General features: G+C 41.6%; 1 protein-coding gene across 2 annotated transcripts in view; it reads right to left on the reverse strand.

The window, feature by feature from the left end:
* Positions 1–24,888, reverse strand: part of Gpr158 (G protein-coupled receptor 158) — a 373,966-nt gene that overhangs the window by 60,113 nt on the left and 288,965 nt on the right. For both annotated transcript variants that reach the window (XR_013051445.1, XM_042278012.2), the window contains exon 6: positions 1,615–1,724. Coding sequence is in view for 1 of the 2 variants with exons in the window: in XM_042278012.2 (XP_042133946.1) it covers positions 1,615–1,724 (110 nt within the window). In the remaining variant the exon portion in view is untranslated. The remainder of the gene's footprint in view (positions 1–1,614; positions 1,725–24,888) is intronic.

The raw sequence follows: 24,888 nt of genomic DNA on the forward strand, positions 1-24,888 counted from the left end.
ACAAGTGGGTGTAGCCATCCTGATATTTAGCAAAATAGACTTCAAACTAAAATCAATCAAAAGAGATCAAGAAGGGCATTACATACTCATCACAGGAAAGATCCACCAAGATGAAGTTTCAATTCTGAACATTTATGCCCCAAACACATGGGCACCCACATGTGTAAAAGAAACATTACTAAAGCTTAAACCACATATAAAACCTCACACATTAATAGTGGGAGACCTCAACACCCCACTTTCACCACTGGACAGATCTCTCAAATTGAAACTTAACAGAGAAATAAAGGACTTAACTGATGTCATGACTCAAATGGACTTAATCGATATCTACAGAACATTCCATCCTAACAAAAAAGAATATACCTTCTCAGCACCCCATGGAACCCTCTCTAAAATCGACCACATACTTGGCCACAAAGCAAATCTCAACAGATACAAAACAATTGGAATAACCTCCTGTGTTCTATCAGACCACCATGGTTTAAAGTTAGATTTCAACAACAACAAAAACTACAGAAAACCTACAATCTCATGGAAACTGAATCACCAATGGGTTAAGGAAGAAATAAAGAAAGAAATTAAAGACTTCCTAGAGATCAACGAAAATGAAGACACCACATACCCAAACTTATGGGACACTATGAAAGCAGTGCTAAGAGGGAAATTCATAGAACTAAATACCCACATAAAGAAGTTGGAGAAATCTCACACTAGTGACTTAACAGCACACCTGAAAGCTCTAGAACAAGAAGAAGCAAAGTCTCCTAGGAAGAATAGATGCCAGGAAATTATCAAAGTGAGAGCTGAAATCAATAAAATAAAAACAAAAGAATGACACTAACCATTACTTCAGCTGGATTGTCTATCTATCAATTGTATTGTTTTAGATATTAAACACTGTTAACATCCCAACAGTGTCATGTTTTTTTTTGTTGTTGTTGTTCAGAGTAACTCCATCTTATAATAGAAACACAGTTTCTTAAAGCACCTTGTTTGAAGAGTTCAATCTTTTAAAGATTCCCTGAAGAATGTAACAAATACCTGCAGAGGGTGTCTAAGTTGGGTTGCCATTGCTGTATTAAACCCATGACCAAACCCAAAAACATCTTGTGAGGGAAAGGGTTTATCTCATTGGACACTTCCAGCCACCAGTCCATCACAGAGGGAAGGCAGGACAGGGAATCAAAACAGGTCAAGAACCCAGAGAAAGGAACTGATGCAGAGGCCATGGAGGAATGCTGCTTACTGGCATGCTCCTCATGGCTTGCTCAGTCTTCTTTCTTCTAGAAATCAGCACCACTTGCTCAGGAGTGGCACCCATCACCCACAGTGGTCCTGGCCCTCCCACACGATCATTAATCAATGCTCCCACAGACTTGCTTATGGGCTAGTCTAATGGAGGCAATTCTTCAGTGGAGGTTCCCCTTCCCAGATCACATTAGCTGTTGTCAAGTGGAGAAAAGAACTAACCAGGATGTGGGAAGTATGTGTGTGTGTGAATCATCTTGCTATTTACACTCATGAATAATGGCCAGCTCAGTGTATAATTAGTTGCTAAACCAAGCAAGTTGGTCCCTCTGTGGGAATAAAGACAGATGAAGCATAACATACCTGTGAAGCTTGAGAGTCACAGTTCCATAGACGGTGGCAAACCCGAGAAGACGGACCCATCTTAGGAGAATACAACGGAATGTACTTGGCTCAAAGTACAGAATTACAACCTGTGGGATGAGACAGAGAGAAACCATCAGCATCAATTGCTGCCCCACAGTAGTTAGTACTTTCAACTGGGTGCTTAAGATGTATTAATTTTGACACAAGCATACATTCACTGAAATAGTTCTTTTAAATGCTCTTTTAATTCATTACTGAGAGTGAAGAACTATGAAACTCTGTTGGTTTCAGTGAAACCTAAATTTTTGAAATCTAATTTCAAGGAGTTCTGACCACCTGCATCTAAGTCTATAGCATGCAAATATATATCTCTTTCCTTTCAACATAACCTTGCAGACTGCTTTCCTCTGCCTTCCTCTACTATAGCCTTTCTCACTCTCCCATGCTTCTAGCAAGGCCCTCCCCCTGTGTAAGGCAGCCCTGACAAGGTTTTCCACACCGTACCTCTCAACAATCCACCCACCACTCTGGTTTTCCTACTTAATATGAGCCAATGACTTCACTAAGTCCTTGCATCTCACTTCAGAGTTTCAATAAACAGAAATTAAATATTCCAGATGTTCTCCTACAGGCTGTTGAGGCCAAAAAAGAAGCAGGAGAGAGACATGCATGCCAAAAATTGCATTAACATAATATAGGAGCTACAATAGGTACCTGAGCAACTTCAGTGGGGCCACAGAAAAGTGACCAGTTCTATGGGACAGACAAAAGACATGTACAAGACACTCCACTGCCTTTCTTACACTGCTATGTAAATTTCAGCAAGTACTCATAGAAAAATTGGTCCGACTCTGCCAGGGAGCTTTGAATAGTGCTAAAGAATGAACAAAGTTGCAAGGGGAGGTTCACAATTACCTGTTGTATCAACAGGCATGAATGTATTCTGCTGAAGTCAAGGCTGTCATAACAAACTCTGGTGGTGGCCAAAGCCTGAGTGTCACCTTTGGCTTTTTAAACTAGAAGTGTGTCTAATGTGAGCAGCTAACATTGCTCTCGACCACTGCGCAAACACAGTCCCTCTCCTCTGTGTCTCTAAAATGACATTAATTATAACTCTTTCCCATTTCTCAACTATTTGAGAAACAGAATGAATATTTTAGGAAATCGGGAAAGAATAAGACAAAAATCTCAAGGAGACATTGTTCAAAGATAAAAGTAGGCACATACCCAAGACATCACCACGTTGTGTCTTCTGGAAGTCAGGTAATAACTTTTGACTTTATTCTTTCACTTACACAAAATGTATTATTAATTTTCCAACTTACTGCATGTATGTGCATGTGTGTGAATGTGTGTGTGTGTGTGTGTGTGTGTGTGTGTAGAGAGTGAATATACACATAAAGCCTTACCTTTAAGATTTATAAGAACAAGATTCGAGCTCAGAAAAAATATATAAAGACAAAACCACTTAAAATTTTGTAAATTTGTACAATAAATTCTATCTCATTAATTTTAGAAATGTTTTCTTTGCATATGAAAGCAGTGATAATTAACAGTTCTACAAAGCAAGTGCCATTGTTCAGTAAGGATCTGATGCTAAATGAGGAAGAGAGAACTTGGGGCGATCTTGATACATGACTAAGGGATTTGGGGACCACCTTGTTTCTTCTCACAGCAAAATGAAATGGCAAGTTAGACATTAGAGACACCAGAGTAGAACAATGACAACACATGGATCTCAACTGTTAGAAATGGATTTTGAGATTATATTATTCTGTCAGTGTGGATTTCTGGGGGCACTCAGTTCTGAGTTACAGACAGCTTCCCATTGTACAGTAAGTTCTGCGGGGAATAGGCAGAGAGGTAAGTAGTTAAACAGCACCCACTGCAAAGAAGACCCAGTAAATACTGGCTAATTTTTGTTGGAGAGTTAATTTACTTATTCTCTGTTGTAAAGTTACAGTTTTTCATTGCATTATAATCACACCCCACTGTTTTCCTGGATCCCTTCCAGTCATTCTTTCTTTCTTTTCTTTTGGCTATGTAGCTTTCTCATGTCTTACATATTTTAATCTCTAAACCAAAAGTAGAATTATAGAAGGGCACGGGTCTCTGTATGTTCACGTACTTTATAAATAGAAAAAAAAAATCACAGTATTTTCTTAACATTTATTTAGATTTTTTTAAATGTTATTTTGAAAATAAACTATTTGAAAATCCCTTGGACTCACCAATCATTGCTATTTTAACTGACATATTCAATATTTATTTATTCAGAAAGGAATATAGCAGCCCTAAACACAAATTAGCTGTGCATTTGATCTTCAAAGAAGTTACAAATGCACAGAACAGATGTTAAAAATATGACAAAAGTAATGACATGTTCATATGAAGTATTACATAGGAGTTATTATAGTCTAGACACTACATTGAGCATGTTTTATGTATGTAGGCCCATTTAGTCCCCACAACACTTTTTACCTATGGACTTTTATAGACGAGAAGAGAGGCACCAAGAACTGAAGTAATGTGCCCAGGGTCTGGTAGTTGGAGGTGTTGGTGACAGGGTCTGAACACAGGCATTCTGTTCAGAGCTCATACTTATGAGAGCTATGCCCACTAGCCTCTCTACACGCTCTCTTAGCAGGAAGAGACTGGTGTTATTAACCTATGACCTAAAGCATAAGGAGGATTTAGAGGAAAGGCAAATAATTTCAGCAAAATTGAGTTTATTTCAGCTGGGAGTGTGGGCACCTGAGCAAGGACTTCAGGAGGAGTAGGTGTACGTGTGCAGTGAAGTCACAGCTGGAGGGAGGCAAGACGGAAGGTGGTGTGGAAATGTCTAGTGTGTATGGCTACAGTGAGGAAGGATAACTAAAGAGAAGCACATATGACCCAGCTCTGAGACAGGAGCAGGGCAGGCCTAGAGCACTGGAAGCTTTGAATAACAGGGTGAGGAATCTGGAATTACTCCATGAGCACTCCATTAAGATTCTTCCTGCAGAGGTCTGAATATTTGTTAAGGAACTCATCTAGCAACAGGCTGTCATGGGATTGGCTGGACTACGGAACAGGAAGAAAGCGGAGGCAGGAAGATTGATTGGAAGGGGGAACAAGCTGGAGTGCTTCACCCTGCAGACAGATTTCCTTTTTTTCCCTTGTTTAATTCCATGGCTTTCAGCGCAGGCCCCGAACAACTGTAGGAATGCTGCTGCTCACATCGCCATCCTGCTTAGGACTTCAATGGCTCTCAGACTCTTCGGAGAAAATGAAAATTCGTTCAAGTGGTTGGCAAGGCTCAGCACCTCAGAATCCCACTCATCTCCGCTGTGCCATTATCTTGCTCCCACCCGAGCCTGCAGACCCTTGCACACGTGGCCTCGTTCGATGGATGTTCCTCACGCAGTCCTGTCCTTCACCTGTACCAGGATTATTTCTGCCCATCCCTTTTGGCTTTGGCCAGAAGACTCCTTCCTCTGTGAGGAAGAGGACTTCCTGTGTGATGCCTCAAGGTCTCTACTTGTTCATCACGTCTCTCCTCCAGCAGGGGCAGGCACTGTGGCAGCCATGTTCATCTTGTCTGTTTCTGTGACACCGAGACTGAATCCTGGCATGCCAGAAAGGCCTCCATCGGAGTATGTCAAATGAAATAAAGCCAGCAAAGCTATAAGGGGGAAGGTACCACTTAATGTAATCAATGTAGAGAGACCAAGAGTTCGGTCATTTGTTAGAACAAAGGAAAGAATTCCTGACTCAAAAAAACATCTGATTAAGGACATATGAAGAGTTTAAGCCTGGGTGGCTGAGAGAAGGATGGATGTGTTTGAAATGAAGCCAATAAAAGGAAATGATGTATAAGAATAGAGTAAATTAGGAGACTTCAACCTAGGTCCTTCCCTGTCACAAGCTCAGGCTGGCATCCCTGACACTTCCCTCTCCTCCCACACAACTTCAGAGTTCCGTCTTATGTGGACATTATTTACTCTTGTTGAATGCTAAGCTTCCTTCATTCACTCGACAGCTCTATTTTGAAGTAGTTATTTCTGTAACACAGTTGTTTTATTGCTGGGACATAATATATACAAGAACATTTAGCGATGAAGTCCATGATCCATGCTCCTGCTGACTGTAAAGGGTAAGGAAGCTACTTTTGCAGTGGTATTGATGATTTCAGACTACCAGTTGAGAAAGAGGGACAGAGAAGGCTTCTGTGACAACCTCTACCCAACCCCTGCCCCAAAGTAACAGCCTAGACAGAAAACCATCAAGGAGAACTCTTAAGAACTGTGATTAAAAAAAAAAAAAGAAGAAGAACTGTGATAAAGATGCTGAAGTACAGCTCTCCACAACTGAAGGCTTCAGGTTCAGGCAGGGGTGGGGGTGGGGAAGGACTCAATCTTCTTTAACGGGCTGGCCACCGAGACTTTGAGCATGCTCCAGTGAGTATATGGGCAACACAAATTGGGCTTGTTTTTTTTTTTTTCTTTTTTTATTCTTCTTTGTGTGTATGTGTGTGTGGGGGGGAAGGTATGACCAGAGGGTGGGGGTGGGGGTGGGGCGCTAACATGGGAGGATGGGGAAGTGAATGCACTCAGGGTTCACAATGTGAAATTCCCAAACAATCAATAAAAATATTATGAAAAAAATTGCAAGCAATTCCCTGGCACAGCGCTTGGCTATAATTGGTAGCAGATTAATCTATTATATATGATACATGTTACACATGATATATGACTTTTATGTATACATATATATACATATATATATATATACAAGTGGTACTGAGAAAAAAAAAAAGAAGTGATGGGAATGAAGTACAGGCTTGTTCTGTAATAAGTCAGGAATAAATTGCCTATAGAATAATTCAGATTTAGGTCTTGCTCACTGGTATGGTATATAACAAGAAAAAAAACACCCAAAATGGGTCTCTAAAGTTTTGTTGTCTTATGACATGTTAAATTTTACATACTAACATATAATTTAACAAAATGATTATGAAACACACTGCTCTTGCCCAACCATAAGTTAATAGCATTCTATAATAGACCTTTGTAGGAAAAGAATAAAGGAAGATTAATCCGTTAAGCTGAAGGATTTACGAATGATGATTCTATGACATAAAACTGACAGCTGCCATGTTCGTGGGGTAAAAATAATGATAGTGATGGAAGTGCTGTGGCTTCAATGTCTCCCTCCAAAATTCATTTTGAAATTCTTGGCACTGTAAAAGTACTGCGAGGTGGGGCCTTCAAGAAATTGCTAGGCTATGAGAGTCTTGCCCTCATGAGTGTGTTGGAGTCAAAAGGCAGCAGTGGGGATGTTTCTGCAATGGGCTCTTGATAAGAGTGAGTTCAGCTGGTTTTTCTGTGTCTTGATGGTGCTTGCTCTTCTCTCATGGTCCTTGCTTAGCACCTTTCTCAGGCTTGGTTGCTCGGTTCTTCCCACCACCCACCAGACTAAGCTGAGCTTTGTGTTATTGTACCATTTGTTCTCACTGGATGCTGGTCCTACACTCAACGGGTGCTTTTGCTTCCCAGCATGCAAATCAGTGAGCAGAATAAGCCTCTTTTGTTAATAATTGGCCAGCCTATGATGTTCTGTTACGAGTGTAGAAAATGGACTGAGACATGAGTTCCGTGATATTTTATTTGTGTTCGGACTAATAAAGCTTGCCTGGAGATCAGAACTAGGCACTAGCTAACCATAGAGGCTAGGCAGTGGTGGCATACACCTTTAATACCAGCACTTGGGAGGAGGAAGCAGGAAGATCAGGAGTTCAAGGCCACCCTGGACTATGAGAGGTTGATCCAGTCTAAAAGAGAAACAGCCTGGCAGTGGTGGCTTACACCTTTGATCCTAGAACTTGGGATCATGCCTTTAATCCTGGCACTAGGGAGGTGAAGACAGGAATATAAGGTGGGTGGAGATAGGATCTTGGACCCATACAGTCTGAGGATTCATAGAGGTAAGAAATCTCTATTAGCTGACTGCTCTGCTTCTCTGATCTTTCAGATTTCACCCTAGTATCTGACTCTGGGTTTTTATTTAATAAGAATAATTAGGATCATGCTTCAGACATGCCACATATTGATCTCTATGCTATGCTCATATTGTTCTTCATCACCCATGTTTTGGGCCCAAGTACATGTCACCATCTTTATTTTAAGGGAAAAGAAGACTACATGTCAGTGATGACAATAACTAATTTGCTCCATGTTATCAAAATGATCACTTTTAGAATCTGAATCCATAGAAAGTTCCTTTATTGGAAGACATGCTGAAGGCAGAATTCCAAAATAGTACTCCATGGGAAAACTGTCTCCATTCTTTCCCTAGCACTAGAGGATAATGAGAGCTGTAAAGATACATCAACTATGTGGGAAACTTGATGGGAATGTTCTACTCCGTCTATTACTCCATCTATCGAGTAATCCAAGTACTGAAGAATACTCATAATTTCTGTATAAATGGGCACAGTCTAGGAATCATGGACAATGTAAAGTGAAACATCCCAGGCTGAGGGGCTTGCATGAGAAAAGAAGAGACAGACTCAGGGACAGCAGCAGAAGGTGTCATACAAACCTACTGATTACTTCCACATAGTCTCTGGGCAGCTCACGCTGTTTAGAGGTTTGCTTCCTCTATCATCTTTGTAAACAATGTCTTAAGTGTGAAGGGCTGACCCTCCTCTGTGAAGGTATTGGTTTCTAACCATGGGCATATTTATCTAGATACTTAGAAAACCTATCAGCCAATCTTACTGATGGGACTGGACACTTTGGGCACTAATTTTTAAATTTTCAATTATTTTAAAAATTACTACATAGTGGTGAAAACCTTCTATGTCTTCCCCTCCTGTTCCAGTAAATCTACGCAAGTAATTATTCTGTTACTTCAGTTTAGACATTTTGTATGTGTAATGCTAGAGATTGAACCCAGGACTTTTAGTATACAAGGCTTCTACCACTGAAGTATCCTCAGCCCTTGGCTATCTGAGACAGGGTCTTCCTGTATAACCTTGAACTTATTTCATAGCTGAGGATGGCCTGAAATTGACCATCTCCTGCCTCCTACTTCCTACATGCTGACATGACAGAATGTAATAAGTTATGACTTTAAAGTATACGGCTTGAAGTCTGTTGGGTTCCAATCTTCCATAGATACTGAAACCAGCTAATAGTGTGAAAAAGAATATTCATTAGGCCTCTCAAATAGTCACAAAATAGAAAAATGCTTTTGAATTGAACATGTATTTTCAAAGGATAGTCACAACTTTAGAAGCAAAAACAAGATCCATGTTGGCTCAGTAGACAAAACACCTAATGCATTTCAAAAAGGATTGCTTAGAGGTACATTGGTCAAAAACCAGCATGGTCCGACAGCCTTCCTAGAGCTCTGGGAGGTGACAGTATGATGCTCATGGTGTGATGCTCATGGTGTGATGCTTATGGTGTGATGCTCATGGTGTGACACTCATGGTGTGATGGTCATGGTGTGATGCTCATGGTGTGATGCTCATGTCTAGCCCTGTACTTTGGGGACCTGAGCACTAGTGATAAACAGCAGCACTGCTTTCCTAATTAACACGTGTCAGTTGCTTCAGTTCAGAGGCCAGGTGAATTAAACAACTTTTGTGGGTGAATGAAGTGTTACATGCTTTGGGGTTCCTGCTAGCTGGGGTTGTGAGGACAGTTTGGTTTAGAACAATATTACTTGTTAATAAGAGGCATAATAATGGTCATAAATGTTAAATTAATTATTTAAAGTTTCATTCAAACTCCAAAAAATAAAAATATAAGGTACTTGATGAAGCTGTACATTTACACAAAGACCACACATGTGACAGGGATCATTATTATGATTACATGCCCACACAGCCATGGGCTACAGCTTATTATTTTGTACTTGGCTCCTATTACTCCAAAATTACATATATAAAATAAAGAGATAACTTTAAAATTATAAAATACTTGGAGGTCACTGTGTCAGCACATACAATGCACCTGGTAAGTTCTTTAAAAATCCCCAATATCCCTGAAAATGCAAAACCAAGTTAAAAACTAAAGATAAAAGATGACAGGCTTGCAAAGCCTTAGTAGTGACTATTCTTGCTGCTTGGTAGGGTGTGTCTAATTAAGAAGTACCATCTAAATGGGGTCTAACCTTGGAACCCAAAGGTTTTTACAAGATAAACATCTTCAAACTTGGTAGCATCCAATGACACTAAAGTTTTTACACCAGTCAGCACGGGAACCTTCCGTCCAGGACTTTCCAACCTCATCAGCTCCTCCTCTCCCAGGCTATTCAAGGACCAGGATGCCCAGAGGCAGCTATGGACCCTCAGCTGGGAAAGAGCATGGCAAGTGAGGGGAGCCATGTGCTGGGGTGAATGGTGGGAAAGACAGGCCTCTTTCTGGACTCAGTTTCCCCATTTCCCTACAGGGAGAGGTTCTTCATGGGAACAGCCCAACCTAACAAACAAAACAAACACACAGACACATCACTAAGAAGTGACTGTCTTGAGAATTCACAGCCTCAGATTCCAAGTTCAAAAGAAATGTTTAGATCAAAAATAAATTCTGGTGTACAGTTTATGAAAGATGGTCACCTCATCCTTCTTGATCACGTTCTCACAAAATGGATGAGTACAGAAAAGCTTTCTGGAGATGCATTTAGTGAAAATAACAATATGCATGAACTACTTGATATGTTACTAGACATGCTTAGACTATATGTGCATGTGAGTGTCTACAGATCCATATCTATATATAGAAATGAAAGTATATTTCACTATTCTCCTAAATATAGCACCCTTATTTTATTCCAGAAAACAAAGCAAAAAGGGGAACAAGCATAAATGGTACATGGAGAATATACTTTATTATTTATTCCTCTTAAGAATTTCGCCCTAAGATTATACATTTCTTAGTTACCAAGAAAATGTTAATAGAAACCTGCGCCTTTGTCTCTGCTTCCCAGGTTCCCTTTGGATGTTATAAAGTAAGTAGTGCTTTCTTTTCTTACTAAAATAAAATTTTAGAGAGAGAGAGAGAGAGAGAGAGAGAGAGAGAGAGAGAGAGAGAGAGAGAGAAAGATAGGTGTAGTCTCCACCCTTCATTGAGAAACTTTGCAGGAGACAGAGACCACTACAGAAAATCACAACAAATCAAAAGGCAGAGTTGTGGAACTCAGTCCCAATGGATACATCTCAAAACACTCTAACACTGAAGGCTCAGGGAACACTGTGGAAGAGAGAGCAAAAAGACTGTAAGAGCCAGAGGACCAGGAAGTTTGCTGTGACATTGTGTCTTCTAGTAATGCCATAAGCTATACCCAAGTCTCATCAGCATGACCTCCTAAACAAGAGCTGAACAAGGAAGTCACAAATGGACATATTAAAGTATGTGAGGACAAGCCTATGAGGCCTCAGACCTACACAAAGAACTATAGGCAACTGAGGAAAGCTTGGAAGGAAAGGTTATCCCTGGGGAAGAGTAGACCAGTTGGTTATCCAGTGCCAAATGATTGGCCCTGGAAACACACATATAAGTAACATTATTCAAACTCATCATGTTATACTTAAGAACATATATGTATATCCATATATACATGCAATAACAATTAGTTTTAAATAAAGATGCCATGAATTTGAAGGTGACTAGGGAGGAGCATATGGGAGGATTTGGACAGAGGGAAGGAAAGGGAGAAATGTTGTAATTATAATCTCAAGAATAAAATTTTTAAAAGAAATACTGTATGAATTTTTTGGTAAGAAAGCACTACTTTATGACAATATAAATGCACAATTGCATGTGTGAATGTGTGTCTATATATATCTTGCAAGGTTTAGTATTGGCAGTGATACAGTGGTCATATTGTTAGTTATGCATCCACGCATCAGAAGTTTACATGGTAAATATAATCAGAGAAAATGTTAATCTAAAATAACTAACCAACATTGATTGTTAGTGCTCAGTGGACGGTAAATAATGTATTTATATCATGATAGTGTTGAAAAAGTGTAAGACCTCAAACTTTAAGAATAAAGTGATTTTGGCAGTCCCCACATACCAAGGCTGAAGTAGATAAGTAACTGAGTCCTTTAAAAGGACAGAAAGAGTCAGTAAGATAATTCCTGGGGATGGGTTTGCTTTGGGTGGAGGCCTCCCAGTGTGGTTGTGCAGCCTGTGTACTCTGTAACCAACATGGATGCTTTGAGTACCTGTCAATAACTACTCTAGATGCACCACAACCATCTTCTGCCAGAGAACACTAAAGTAAGTTCAGAAAAGGGTGCATTCTGGGAGAGAAGCAATGTCCTTGTATGTGCCTTGCATCTCTGCCATGAAGAGGATTGGGAACAATCCTTTTGGAGCATTCCTGTCCCTGAGAATCACCTGGAAAGGTCTCATTAAAAAACAAAGTGGGGAGCCTACCCCCGAAGACTTCCCTTCTGGACCAGAGGTGAGTACCCGGGTCCAACCCGGACCGCATCCCTGGCCACCAGCCACCCCGGGAGGACCTCCCCAGCTTGGCTCCGGGTTCTGGCCACCGGGCAGCTCCCCTTCTAGCCCCACCGGGAGGGATCCCCATTTCCAAGCCCCCGGCAGCCCCTGCAGTCTCCGCGCCCTGCCCCCACGCCCATCTGCCCAAGACCCCACCCACTTCCTGAGACTTAGAGACCGGCCCCCCAGCTCCCCGCCTGCCCCCGACAACTTCCCTTCTGGACCAGAGGTGAGTGCCTGGGTCCAGCCCGGACCCCATCCCTGGCCACCAACCACTCCTGAGAGGCCTGCCCAACTTGGCACCAGGTTCTGGCCACCGGGCAGCTCCCCTTCTAGCCCCACCGGGAGGGATCCCCATTTCCAAGCCCCCGGCAGCCCCTGCAGTCTCCGCGCCCTGCCCCCACGCCCATCTGCCCAAGACCCCACCCACTTCCTGAGACTTAGAGACCGGCCCCCAGCTCCCAGCCTGTCCCCGACTGCCATTCTGGACCAGAGCTTGCCCCTGACTTCCCTTCTGGACCAAAGAGTTGGACAAGAGAACTCCCTTTTGGACAAGAGAGAGAGTCTTCCTGAGTCTGTCAGATCTTTGTGAAACAAGTCCACTGATAAGACCAAGAAGGAATCACAAGGAGATGGGCAGACGTCAAAGCAGAAGTACATACAGCAAAATGAAGAGCAATACAGCATCACCAGAACCTAGCTCGCCTCCAACATCTAGACCTGAACACCAAAAATTGGAAGAAGCAGAAGAAAGTAGCCTTATGAGTAACTTCATGAAGAAGGTAGAGGCTTGTGTAGAGGAAAAGACAAGAAAATTGGAAGAACGCTGTAAACAACTAGAGGAAAGGGCAAACAAATTAGAAGAAAACAATAAAGCCCTCCAAGAAAACAATAAAGTCCTGGAAGAAAACATTAAAATCCTGGAAGAAAACAATAAAGCACTGAAAGAAAATCATGAAAAAGCAATGAAACAAACAAAGGAAACAGTACAAGATCTGAAAAGGGAAATTGAAAAAATGAAAAAGACACAAACAGAGGGAATGCTGGAAATAGAAAACCTGAGTAAAAGATCAGGAACTTCGGATGCAAGTATAACCAACAGAATGCAAGAGATGGAAGAGAGGATCTCTGGCATTGAAGATACAGTAGAAGAAATAGTTCCATCAGTCGAAGGAAACACTAAAGCCAACAAAGACATGAACCAAAATGTCCAAGAAATCTGGGACACCATAAAAAGACCAAACTTACGAATTATAGGGATAGAAGAAGGTGAAGAATACCAACTCAAAGGCACAGAAAATATATTCAACAAAATTATAGAAGAAAACTTTCCCAACTTAAAGAAGGAAATGCCTATGAAGATACAAGAAGCCTATAGAACACCAAACAGACTAGACCCCCAAAAAAAGTCCCCTCGACACATAATAATTAAACAACTAAATGTACAGAATAAAGAAAGAATATTAAGAGCAGCCAAGGAAAAAGGCCAAGTGACCTATAAAGGTAAACCCATCAGAATAACACCCGATTTCTCAATGGAGACTTTGAAAGCCAGAAGGACCTGGACAGATGTAATGCAGACACTAAGAGACCATGGATGTCAGCCCAGACTAATATACCCAGCAAAACTTTCAATCATCATAGACGGAAGGAACAAGACATTCGAAGACAAAACCAGATTTAAACAATACCTATCCACAAACCCAGCCCTACAGAAAGCACTAGAAGGAAAATTCCAACCGAGGGAAGTCAGATACACACTTGAAAACACAGGCAATAGATAAAGCCACAACAGTAAACCCCAAAGAAGAGAAGTACACACACACTACCACCAAAAATAACAGAGATGAAGAATCACTGGTCATTAATATCCCTTAATATCAACGGACTTAATTCACCTATAAAAAGACATAGACTTACAGAATGGATACGAAAGCAGGACCCATCCTTCTGCTGCATACAAGAAACACATCTCAAATTCAAAGATAGACACTACCTAAGAATAAAAGGCTGGGAAAAGACTTTTCAATCAAATGGTCTTAAGAAACAAGCAGGGGTAGCCATCCTGATATCCAACAAAATAGACTTCAAACTAAAATCAATCAAAAGAGATCAAGAAGGACATTACATCCTCGTCACAGGAAAGATCGACCAAGATGAAGTTTCAATTCTGAACATATATGCCCCAAACATAAGAGCACCCACATATGTAAAAGAAACATTACTAAAGCTTAAACCACATATAAAACCCCACACATTAATAGTGGGAGATCTCAACACCCCACTTTCACCACTGGACAGATCTCCCAAATCGAAACTTAACAGAGAAATAAAGGACTTAACCGATGTCATGACCCAATTGGACCTAATAGATATCTACAGAACATTCCATCCTAACAAGAAAGAATATACTTTCTTCTCAGCACCCCATGGAACTTTCTCTAAAATCGACCACATACTTGGCCACAAAGCAAATCTCAACAGATACAAAACAATCAGAATAACCTCCTGTGTTCTATCAGATCACCATGGTTTAAAGCTAGATTTCAACAACAACAAAAACTACAGAAAACCTACAACCTCATGGAAACTGAATAATGCTCAACTGAATCACCAATGGGTTAAGGAAGAAATAAAGAAAGAAATTAAAGACTTCCTAGAGATCAATGAAAATGAAGACACCACATACCCAAACTTATGGGACACTATGAAAGCAGTGCTAAGAGGGAAATTCATAGCACTAAATGCCCACATAAAGAAGTTGGAGAAATCGCACACTAGTGAATTAACAGCACATCTGAAAGCTCTAGAACAAGAAGAAGCAAAGTCTCCCAGGAAGAATAGACGCCAGGAAATTATCAAAGTGAGAGGTGAAATTAATAAATTAGAAACTAAGAGAATAATACAAAAAATTAATGAAACAAAGAGTTGGTTCTTTGAGAAAATCAACAAGATAGACAAGCCCTTATCCAAACTAACCAAAAGACAGAGAGAGAGAATCCAAATCAACAAAATCAGAAATGAAAAGGGGGACATAACAACAGACATTGAGGAAATCCAGAGAATTATAAGGTCATATTTCAAAAACCTCTACTCCACAAAACTGGAAAACCTAAAAGAAATGGACATTTTTCTGGATAGATACCACATACCTAAGTTTAATCAAGACCAGATAAACTATTTAAATAGTCCAATAACCCCTAAGGAAATAGAAACAGTCATTAAAGGTCTCCCAACCAAAAAAAGCCCAGGACCAGATGGTTTCAGCGCAGAATTCTACCAGATCTTCAAAGAAGAGTTAATACCAATACTCTCTAAATTGTTCCACATAATAGAAACAGAAGGAACATTACCAAACTCCTTCTATGAGGCTACAATTACCCTGATTCCTAAACCAAACAAGGATGCAACAAAGAAAGAACTACAGACCGATCTCCCTCATGAACATTGATGCAAAAATACTCAATAAAATACTGGCAAACAGACTCCAAGAACACATCAGAACAATTATCCACCATGATCAAGTAGGCTTCATCCCAGGGATGCAAGGGTGGTTCAACATATGAAAGTCCATTAATGTAATACACCATATAAACAAACTCAAAGAAAAAAACCACATGATCATCTCACTAGATGCAGAAAAGGCATTTGACAAAATCCAACACCCCTTCATGATAAAAGTCTTGGAGCGATCAGGAATACAGGGAACATACCTAAACATAATAAAGGCAATATATAGCAAACCAACAGCCAACATCAAATTAAATGGAGAGAAACTCAAAGCAATTCCACTAAAATCAGGAACGAGACAAGGCTGTCCACTCTCCCCATACTTATTCAATATAGTACTTGAAGTTCTAGCCAGAGCAATAAGACAACATAAGGAGATTAAGGGGATTCAAATTGGAAAGGAAGAAGTCAAGCTTTCCCTATTTGCAGACGACATGATAGTATACTTGAGTGACCCCAAAGATTCCACCCAGGAATTGATAAAGCTTATAAACACCTTCAGCAACATAGCAGGATACAAAATCAACTCAAAAAAATCAGTAGCCCTCCTATATACAATGGACAAAGAAGCTGAGAAGGCAATTAGAGATACATCACCCTTTACAATAGCCAAAAATGACATAAAATACCTTGGGGTAACACTAACCAAGCAAGTGAAGGACCTATATGACAAGAACTTTAAGTCCCTGAAAAAAGAAATTGAAGAAGATCTCAGAAAATGGAAAGATCTTCCATGCTCATGGATAGGCAGGGTTAACATAGTAAAAATGGCAATCTTACCAAAAGCAATTTACAGATTCAATGCAATCCCCATCAAAATACCAACACAATTCTTCACAGATCTGGAAAGAACAATGCTCAACTTCATATGGAAAAACAAAAAACCCAGGATAGCTAAAAGAAACCTGTACAATAAAACAACTTCTGGAGGCATCACAATCCCCGACTTCAAGCTCTACTATAGAGCTACAGTAATAAAAACAGCCTGGTATTGGCATAAAAACCGACATGTGGACCAATGGAATCGAATTGAAGACCCTGACATTAACCCACACACCTATGGACATATAATTTTTGACAAAGAAGCCAAAAGTGTACAATGGAAAAAAGAAAGCATCTTCAACAAATGGTGCTGGCATAACTGGATATCAGCGTGTAGAAGGCTGCAAATAGATCCATATCTGTCACCGTGCACAAAACTTAAGTCCAAGTGGATCAAAGACCTCAACATAAATCCAGCTACTCTGAACCTGCTAGAAGAAAAAGTAGGAAATAGTCTTGAACGCCTTGGCATAGGAGATCACTTCCTAAATATAACACCAGTAGCGCAGACACTGAGACAAACAATCAATCAATGGGACCTCTTGAAACTGAGAAGCTTTTGTAGAGCAAAGGATACGGTCAACAAGGCAAAGCGACAGCCTACAGAATGGGAAAAGATCTTCACCAACCCCACATCTGACAGAGGACTGATATCCAGAATATATAAGGAACTCAAGAAATTAGACATCAAAAGGACCAACAGTCCAATTGAGAAATGGGCTTTAGAACTAAACAGAGAATTCTCAACAGAGGAATCCCAAATGGCTGAAAGACATTTAAGGAATTGCTCAACTTCCCTAATCATCAGGGAAATGCAAATCAAGACAACTCTGAGATACCACCTTACGCCTGTCAGAGTGGCTAAGATCAAAAACACTGAAGACACTTTATGCTGGAGAGGATGTGGAACTAGGGGAACTCTCCTCCACTGCTGGTGGGAATGCAAGCTTGTACAACCACTTTGGAAATCAATATGGCGCTTTCTTAGAAAATTGGGAATCAATCTCCCCCAAGATCCAGCTATACCACTCCTGGGCATATACCCAAGAAATGCTCAATCATACCACAAGAGCACTTGCTCAGCTATGTTCATATCAGCATTGTTTGTAATAGCCAAAACCTGGAAACAACCTAGATGCCCTTCAACTGAAGAATGGATAAATAAATTGTGGCACATATACACAATGGAATACTACTCAGCAGAGAAAAACAACGACATCACACGGTTTGCAGGCAAATGGATGGATCTAGAAAAAATCATCCTGAGTGAGGTAACCCAGACTCAGAAAGACAAATATGGTATGTACTCACTCATAGGAAGATGCTAGATGTGGAACAAGGATGACTAGACTGCTACTCACATCACCAGTGAGGCTACCTGGAAAACGGGACCCCAAAAAAGACACGGAGAAATGGACAAGATCTACATGAATAGCCTGGTCATGAGTGGGAACAATGAAGGGCGACAGTCGAGGGAAAGAGTGGGAGATCCTAGCTGGATCAAGAAAAGAGAGGGAGAACAAGGAATAGGAGACCATGGTAAATGAAGACCACATGAGAAGGTGAGAAGGGGAGGAAGCAGAGAGCTAGGGAGGCCCACGGAGATCCACAAAGATACCCCCTCAAAAGACTGCTGGCAATGGTCGCGAGACGGCAGGAACTGACCTACTCTGGTGATGGAATGGCCAGACACCCAAATAGTGGTGCCATAAACCCCATCCAAGGACTGAGGAATCTGAAGGCAGACATCCACGGCTGGGCCCCTGGTGGAGCACTGGGAGTCTAATTAGTGAGTAAGAAGAGGATTTATATGAGCGAGAATTGTTGAAGCCAAGGTTGGATAAAGCACCGGGATAAATAACCAAATGAATGGAAGCACAGGATCTATGAACCAAAGGCTGAGGGGCCCCCAACTGGATCAGGCCACCTGAACGGGTGAGACAGTCAGTTGGCTTGGTCTGTTTGGGAGGCATCTAGGCAGTGGTACCAGGTCCTGGGCTCGTTGCATGAGTTGGCTGTTTGAATCCTGGGACTTATGCAGGGACACTTGGCTCGGTCTGGGAGGGGGGAATGGACCTGCCTGGACTGAGTCTACCAGGTCAACCCCGGTCCTCGGGGGAGACCTTGATCTGGAGGAGGTGGGAATGGGGGGTGGGCTGGGGGGAGGGGTGGGCGAGAGGGGGAGAACAGGGGATTCTGTGGCTATTATGTTGAACTGAATGGTGTTATAAAATAATAATAATAATAATAATAATAAAAAAACCAAAAAGAAAAAAAAAACAAAACAAAACAAAAAAAAACAAAAACAAAGTGGGTCTCAGCAGCTCCTGGATGAGACTGAAAGGTGCTTTGCCGTTGTGTGCTTGCTTACTTTATCGAATAAATGTATTTACTCCTCTTTCCATTCAGTTCTCGCACTAATGGAAACATAACTTTAACAGTTTGAATCTTCTCTTAAAATGACTCAAAAATGCAGTTTGTCTGTGAGCTAAAATACTTGTCAGGGAGGTAAAAATATCTCTCTTGGGAAACATACAGTTTGGGAACAAATGAGCTCAGAACACAATCAGAGCTTTACTGGTTTGGGGTTTGCTGTCTTTATCATGGACTAAAACAGCACAAGATTGCCGACTTCACTCTGCTGGAAGGCCATTGCAAACCTGGAGACCCACTGTGCACTGCTCTGTCCTGAATGCAGACATCTGTAAGAGAGTCGTTTGGATTGCTGCCACAGTGATAGATACGCCTGGTTTAGAACTAAATAAAAACACAATGCACACAACAAATTAGCTACCACCAGGAATCAGAAGAGGCTGAACAGAGCAAGAACTATTTTTAAGTTCACTTGCAAGGTTATGCAAATATACAGGTTAGAGGAGGGAAACTGCAGCATGCTTTGGTGGATAAAACAAAGTGGGCAAGGCCAGTCCAGGCCCCATCCCTGGTGAGGCAAAGCTCCTCAGCTTGCCTGGTTTCCTTAGCAGCTCAATGAAGGTGCGGTGCTATAGAAGCATTTAATAACTCAGAGGGACTGAGGAGTGCAAGTTCTATAACCAACACACAAGAATCATTCTCTCTCTCTCTCTCTCTCTCTCTCTCTCTCTCTCTCTCTCTCTCTCTCTCTCTCGGGTTTCTACGTGTAACAGTCAGTGAATTCACTTTGTAGACCACACTGGCCTCAAACTCACAGAGATCTGCCTGTCTCTGCTTCCCCAATGCTGGGATTAAAGGTGTGTGCCACCACCACCCAGCAGGAATCATTCTTGATATTTGCCACATTGCAAATAACAACTGAGTCTTCTAAAATGACATGTATCTTCAAATACCAACAGAGAGGGACACTGAATCCTGTAGAGTGGAGTAAGCAGGTAAAGGGAAAGAAATAGAGAAGGCAAACAGGCCATGAGTCTTTAAAGAAGAAGAGCAATCAATATGATGGATAAAGGCGCCTAGGCTGGTTTGTTACTTATCTGTGTATGACTGGTTACTATAAGCTGATCAGCTTAAACAGCATTCACTTTGCTTAGTCTTGTCTTCAGCCGGTCAGAATCCAGATCCTGCCAGCTTCAGAGTCCTCTACATGTGTGCATTCACACCCTGCTCATGACTAGATTCCATCTGAAGGCTCAAGGAGGAGATGATAACTTCCATACACATGGGGTTGTTGTTGCTGGGGTTCAGTTGCCTGGGGCAAGGAGGATCTCCATCCTGGCTTTGGATGGCGGTTGCTCTCAGTTCCTCGACAGATAGACCCTCTCAGTCATCTTGTAAAACGCCAGCAAGATGGAAGTTACACTGTAACATGAATCTTAAAGAGTCTTAGTAATAGAAACAAACCCAGAGCCAGGTATTGGGGCGAACGCTGGAAGATCAGAGAGACAGAACAGGCCACAGCTAACCTCACCTCACCAACTTCTCAGCTAATCCTGTTTCCTCAGACTGGAAGCCTCTGAGTTCTCATCCAGAATGGATGGATCTCAGCTGAACTGCTGCTCAAAAGCCTAAAAGCTTAACCAGGCTCTAGTTCCTGGTCCTCACGCCTTACATATGTTTCTGTTTCCTGCCATCACTTCCTGGGATTAAAGGCGTGAGTCACCATGCCTGGCTGTTTCCAGTGTGGCTTTGAACTCACAGAGATCCGGATGGATCTCTGCCTCTGGAATGCTAGGATTAAAAGTGTGAGTGCCACCATTTTCTGGCCTCTGTATCTAGTGGTTGTTCTGTTCTCTGACCCCAGATAAGTTTATTAGTGTGCGCAATACATTGGAGAACACAAAATCAGCACATTGCACCTTTGGAAATCTGCTGTGGAAGTTAGGTTTTCTCAATATTGATGCATTTAACTGACTGGAAACTGGTATGCTCTGGGTGTCAGGCATGGGGTGGGAAGGTGTAATGTTTGCCCCACTGGCTTTCAGGTCTTTATCTGCCTACCCATTTCTTTTGGAATAAGACTGTTTACTCTATGTAGAAAGTATGTAACTTGTTCTTTCAAGGATCCATAGCTGAGTTTGTCTAGAATCACAGAGAAGACTTTGAACTTGCACTTTTGAGTAACAGTAGAGCCCTTAAGAAGGAATGCTGACTCTAAGTGCATTTGGTGTTGTAAGATGAGCATGGGTCTGTGGAGGCCAAGGTCAGAATGCTATAGCTTGGATTTGGACTGTTTCTCCAGGGGCCCATGTATTACAGGGTTATCCCCCACCTTGGTGCTATTGGGAGGTGGTAGGAAGATCAAGAGGTGGGGCTAGTGGAAGGTCTCTAAAAGCCGGGGTGTTGAACGGATCAGTGGGACTCCAGCTGCGCTTCTCCCTTTCTCTTTCAAGTCCAGACCACGAAGTGGGTGCCTTTGCTCCGCTGCAGGTCTATGCTATGATGTGCTGCTGCCCCATCACATGCCCAAAAGTTCCAGAGCCACCCAGCCATGGACTTAAAGTGCCTGAACTATCAGATCAAATAAACCTTTCATGTTTACAAGTTGATTGTTTCAGGTGTTGTGATGTAGTGATGGAAAGATAACTGATAGGGAGGTTGTTCTCCTCACTTTACTTGTGGGAACACAGAGGGGACGTATGTCCACAGAGTCACACAGCTAGAAGATGGCAGAGCTTCAGCATCACTTTAGTCTCTCATTAACAGAGGAAAGATAGAACACAAAATGAGGTGGCCTTCAATAGAAGCTGGGTGTTATAGAATGCTTGATGACTTAGCAAAGGTTCAAAGTACCAAACAGGTGAGTTGAAAAATCATAACATTATTTATGTGGAAAAATATTTTCAAGAAGATAAAATGAAAAAAATGATGATAAAGAATGCAGTTAATAAATGGGCGAGCGAGTGTTAAAAACAAACTGAAATAACTCATGAAAAGAAACGTAAAAATGATCGATACTTCAGATACAGAACTTTAGAGTTGGAGAGATGCACCCACAGCTGTCAGAAGACTGAGAATCCAGGAACCATCTCAGTGATCTTCAACTCTGGACCTTAGCTCCGTCTATGGTGGTTGTTTTTGTTTGGTTGCTTGCTTTTTGTCTGTATGTATATATGCTTGCGTGAGTTCGTGTGTACCATGTGTATTCAAGAGCCCATGGAAGCCAGAAGAGGGCATTGGATCCCCGAGAACTGAAGTTATAGACAGTTATGGGCCACATGTGGGTGCTAGAAACTGAAGGCAGGTCCTGTACAAGAGCAGTAAGAGCTCTTAGTCATTGCACCATCTTTCCAGCCCCTGTACTGGTTGTAAAACATAAGGAAGTCCAGGAAACTTTGGATTCAATAGGGCCTGACTGATGACGTCAACCTCTCCTCCTTTATCTTAAGGATCCATGGGTTATTTGAAGTTCATAGGGGTTAGGGGCAGCAGGGGATATTTCATAGACCAGAAGCAAGTCTGGGGGAATGTGTAGAGCCAAGGCTCAGAAGGCCTGGGAAGAATGAGGAGAAAGACAGAAGTACAAAATGCAGTAGGGATTCTATTTCTGTAAAACTGCCCTACATACACATTCATTATAAAATATGCAAAGATGTCTGTCCAAGAATATTCACGGGAACAGTGTTTGCAAGAGAAAGTATTCTTCACAGATGGAGGGTAGAGTCAATGGTGTCATCCTTATTACTGCCACACAATAGAAAATCATGGGACTTAAAATAATTAAGAAGATCAGACTAGTCTGTTCCTGTGAAAACACCCTTAAGAGAAACTGTCAAATGATAACATGTTTCAGAGAACAGCCTGACTGCCTGTAGTTTGTCAAGAGGAACATTTGGATGCACAATCAATGAAGTATTAAGGCTGTTTTGGAATAGGTGATTGGAGCATTGAAGAGTCGTGGAGGGAGAACTGGACTTCTATTCTTTTTTTTTTTTTTTTTTTTTTTTTTTTTTTTTTTTTTTTGGTTTTTCGAGACAGGGTTTCTCTGTGTAGCTTTGCGCCTTTCCTGGAACTCTCTTTGGAGACCAGGCTGGCCTCGAACTCACAGAGATCCGCCTGCCTCTGCCTCCCGAGTGCTGGGATTAAAGGCGTGCGCCACCACCGCCCGGCTGGACTTCTATTCTTAAAATGGCATGCTTTGGTACTTCCCCCACCCCCATGAGGCTGTATCTCCTTTAAACAAAGTAGTTTTAAAATGCATGAAAAGGGGCTGGGGAGATGGCTTGACTAGGAAAGTGGCTATAACTGTCAGGATCTGAGTTCAATCCCCAGCACCGATTAAAAGCTAGGAGTAGCAGTATACATCCACTACCTCAGTGCTGGGGAGTCAGAGTAAGCTGATCCCTGAGGCTTTCTGGCTGCAGCCAGTCCAGCAAAATCAGCAGGTTCCGGGTTTAATGAGAGACTATGTGCCAAAGAATGAGATGGAAAGCCATGGAAGAAAACATCTGATATTCACCTTTAGCTACTATCAAGGCACATACACACACAAATACATGAATGGATTTCCAATTGCTTCCTTGCTTCATTATAGTCTCTTTAAATATCTGGCTCTTAAAATTACTTACAGACGGCATTTTTTAAGGACTTGGGATCGGAGAGCAAAATAGAGATGTACCACATTTAATACCTACCGAGAGACAATGGTGCTAGGACGTAAGAGAAACTAGTACATCTTAAGAACCCCAGACTTCAATAGACAAAAGGGGAACCAAAATCCCAGAAAAAGAGCCAACCTGTACCAGGTGAGAAGGGAGGAATTGAGGAACAGACACAATGCAAGATAAAAGAATTACACAAAACAGCAAAAGTTGTTTTAAAATCCAGAATGGAATACACAAAGCCTGTGGTCAGTTAGTGAACCATCCCTGACCCCTAGAGAGGCTTCTCCCCAGCAGTGGCCCAAATGCTTAGTTTAATATATAGCTTCTCTTTTTTCACTGAGCCTCAACTACCCCATTTAGGAGGAAAAACAAACAAACAAACTTCTTGTTCACAGTCCGAAGACTCTTATCAGTGATTCTCCTCCCTAATTGACTGAAAAAGAAATTGCAAACCACAAAACAATAGGTTCCATAAATCACAGTTCAAACTAAAGGCTAAAATTGCAACCATGCAAACCACACTCACAAAGGAGGCTCAGAAGGGCCCTTTAGCTCAAGTCTCCCTCTATGGGACATGATCACTGCAAATACAGTATTCAGAGCTCTGGAAAGAAATAAGAAGATGCGGGTGACCCTGCACATTCAATCGTTGATTGGACATTCTGTAAAAGATAACTGCATCTGGGTCCAGGATAAAACTCCGTGGTCAAGTCTCTCCTTGGATGCTTGAGGCCCCGCCTTTCTGTCCTGTTATCACAACATAAAAACCAGAAAATATCTGCACTGAACATGTGACTGCTCCTTTCACCAATATTCTCTAAATTTGGGCATCGCAGGTACTCACACCGCACTAGTATTGCGCCGGGTAGTGCAAGCAAGCTGGAGAGGCGGCAAAGGATGTGCAGTTTACAGGCAAAGGCTTGAATACCTGCAGTGGGTTTTCTATCTATGCCAGGGAGGGTTCTACTTCTCAGGAGGTCGGGTGGGACACCGAAGAGACTGGAGGATTTGGAGACACAATGACCTGCTCGGCAGGTTACTAAATATATAACCTTTAATATTTATTCTGCCCTCTCCTCCCCCATTCAGAACCAGAACTGGTGGTCTTCTCCCACGGGAGAAATGGCTGTAAGAGCAATATGCTAACTAAAGTAATATAATTATCCCCTCACCCCTGTATTTATCTCTTAGTCTCTATTGGTGTAAAATCCTTTATATTCTCATTCAAAGTGAACAATAGGAGATTCTGCATATCCTTATAAATTCACTCTAACAGTGAGTAACATAAATAACATCAAAATCCTCTGAGAGGGCGTTCTCTGCCAGCCACCTCAGCCTGACTCACTTCTCATCCCATCTGAGATGGTGTGCCCTTATTACTCAGCTTCAAATCAAAG

Source organism: Peromyscus maniculatus, chromosome 5 (assembly GCF_049852395.1).
Source record: "Peromyscus maniculatus bairdii isolate BWxNUB_F1_BW_parent chromosome 5, HU_Pman_BW_mat_3.1, whole genome shotgun sequence".
NCBI classification, from domain to species: domain Eukaryota; kingdom Metazoa; phylum Chordata; class Mammalia; order Rodentia; family Cricetidae; genus Peromyscus; species Peromyscus maniculatus.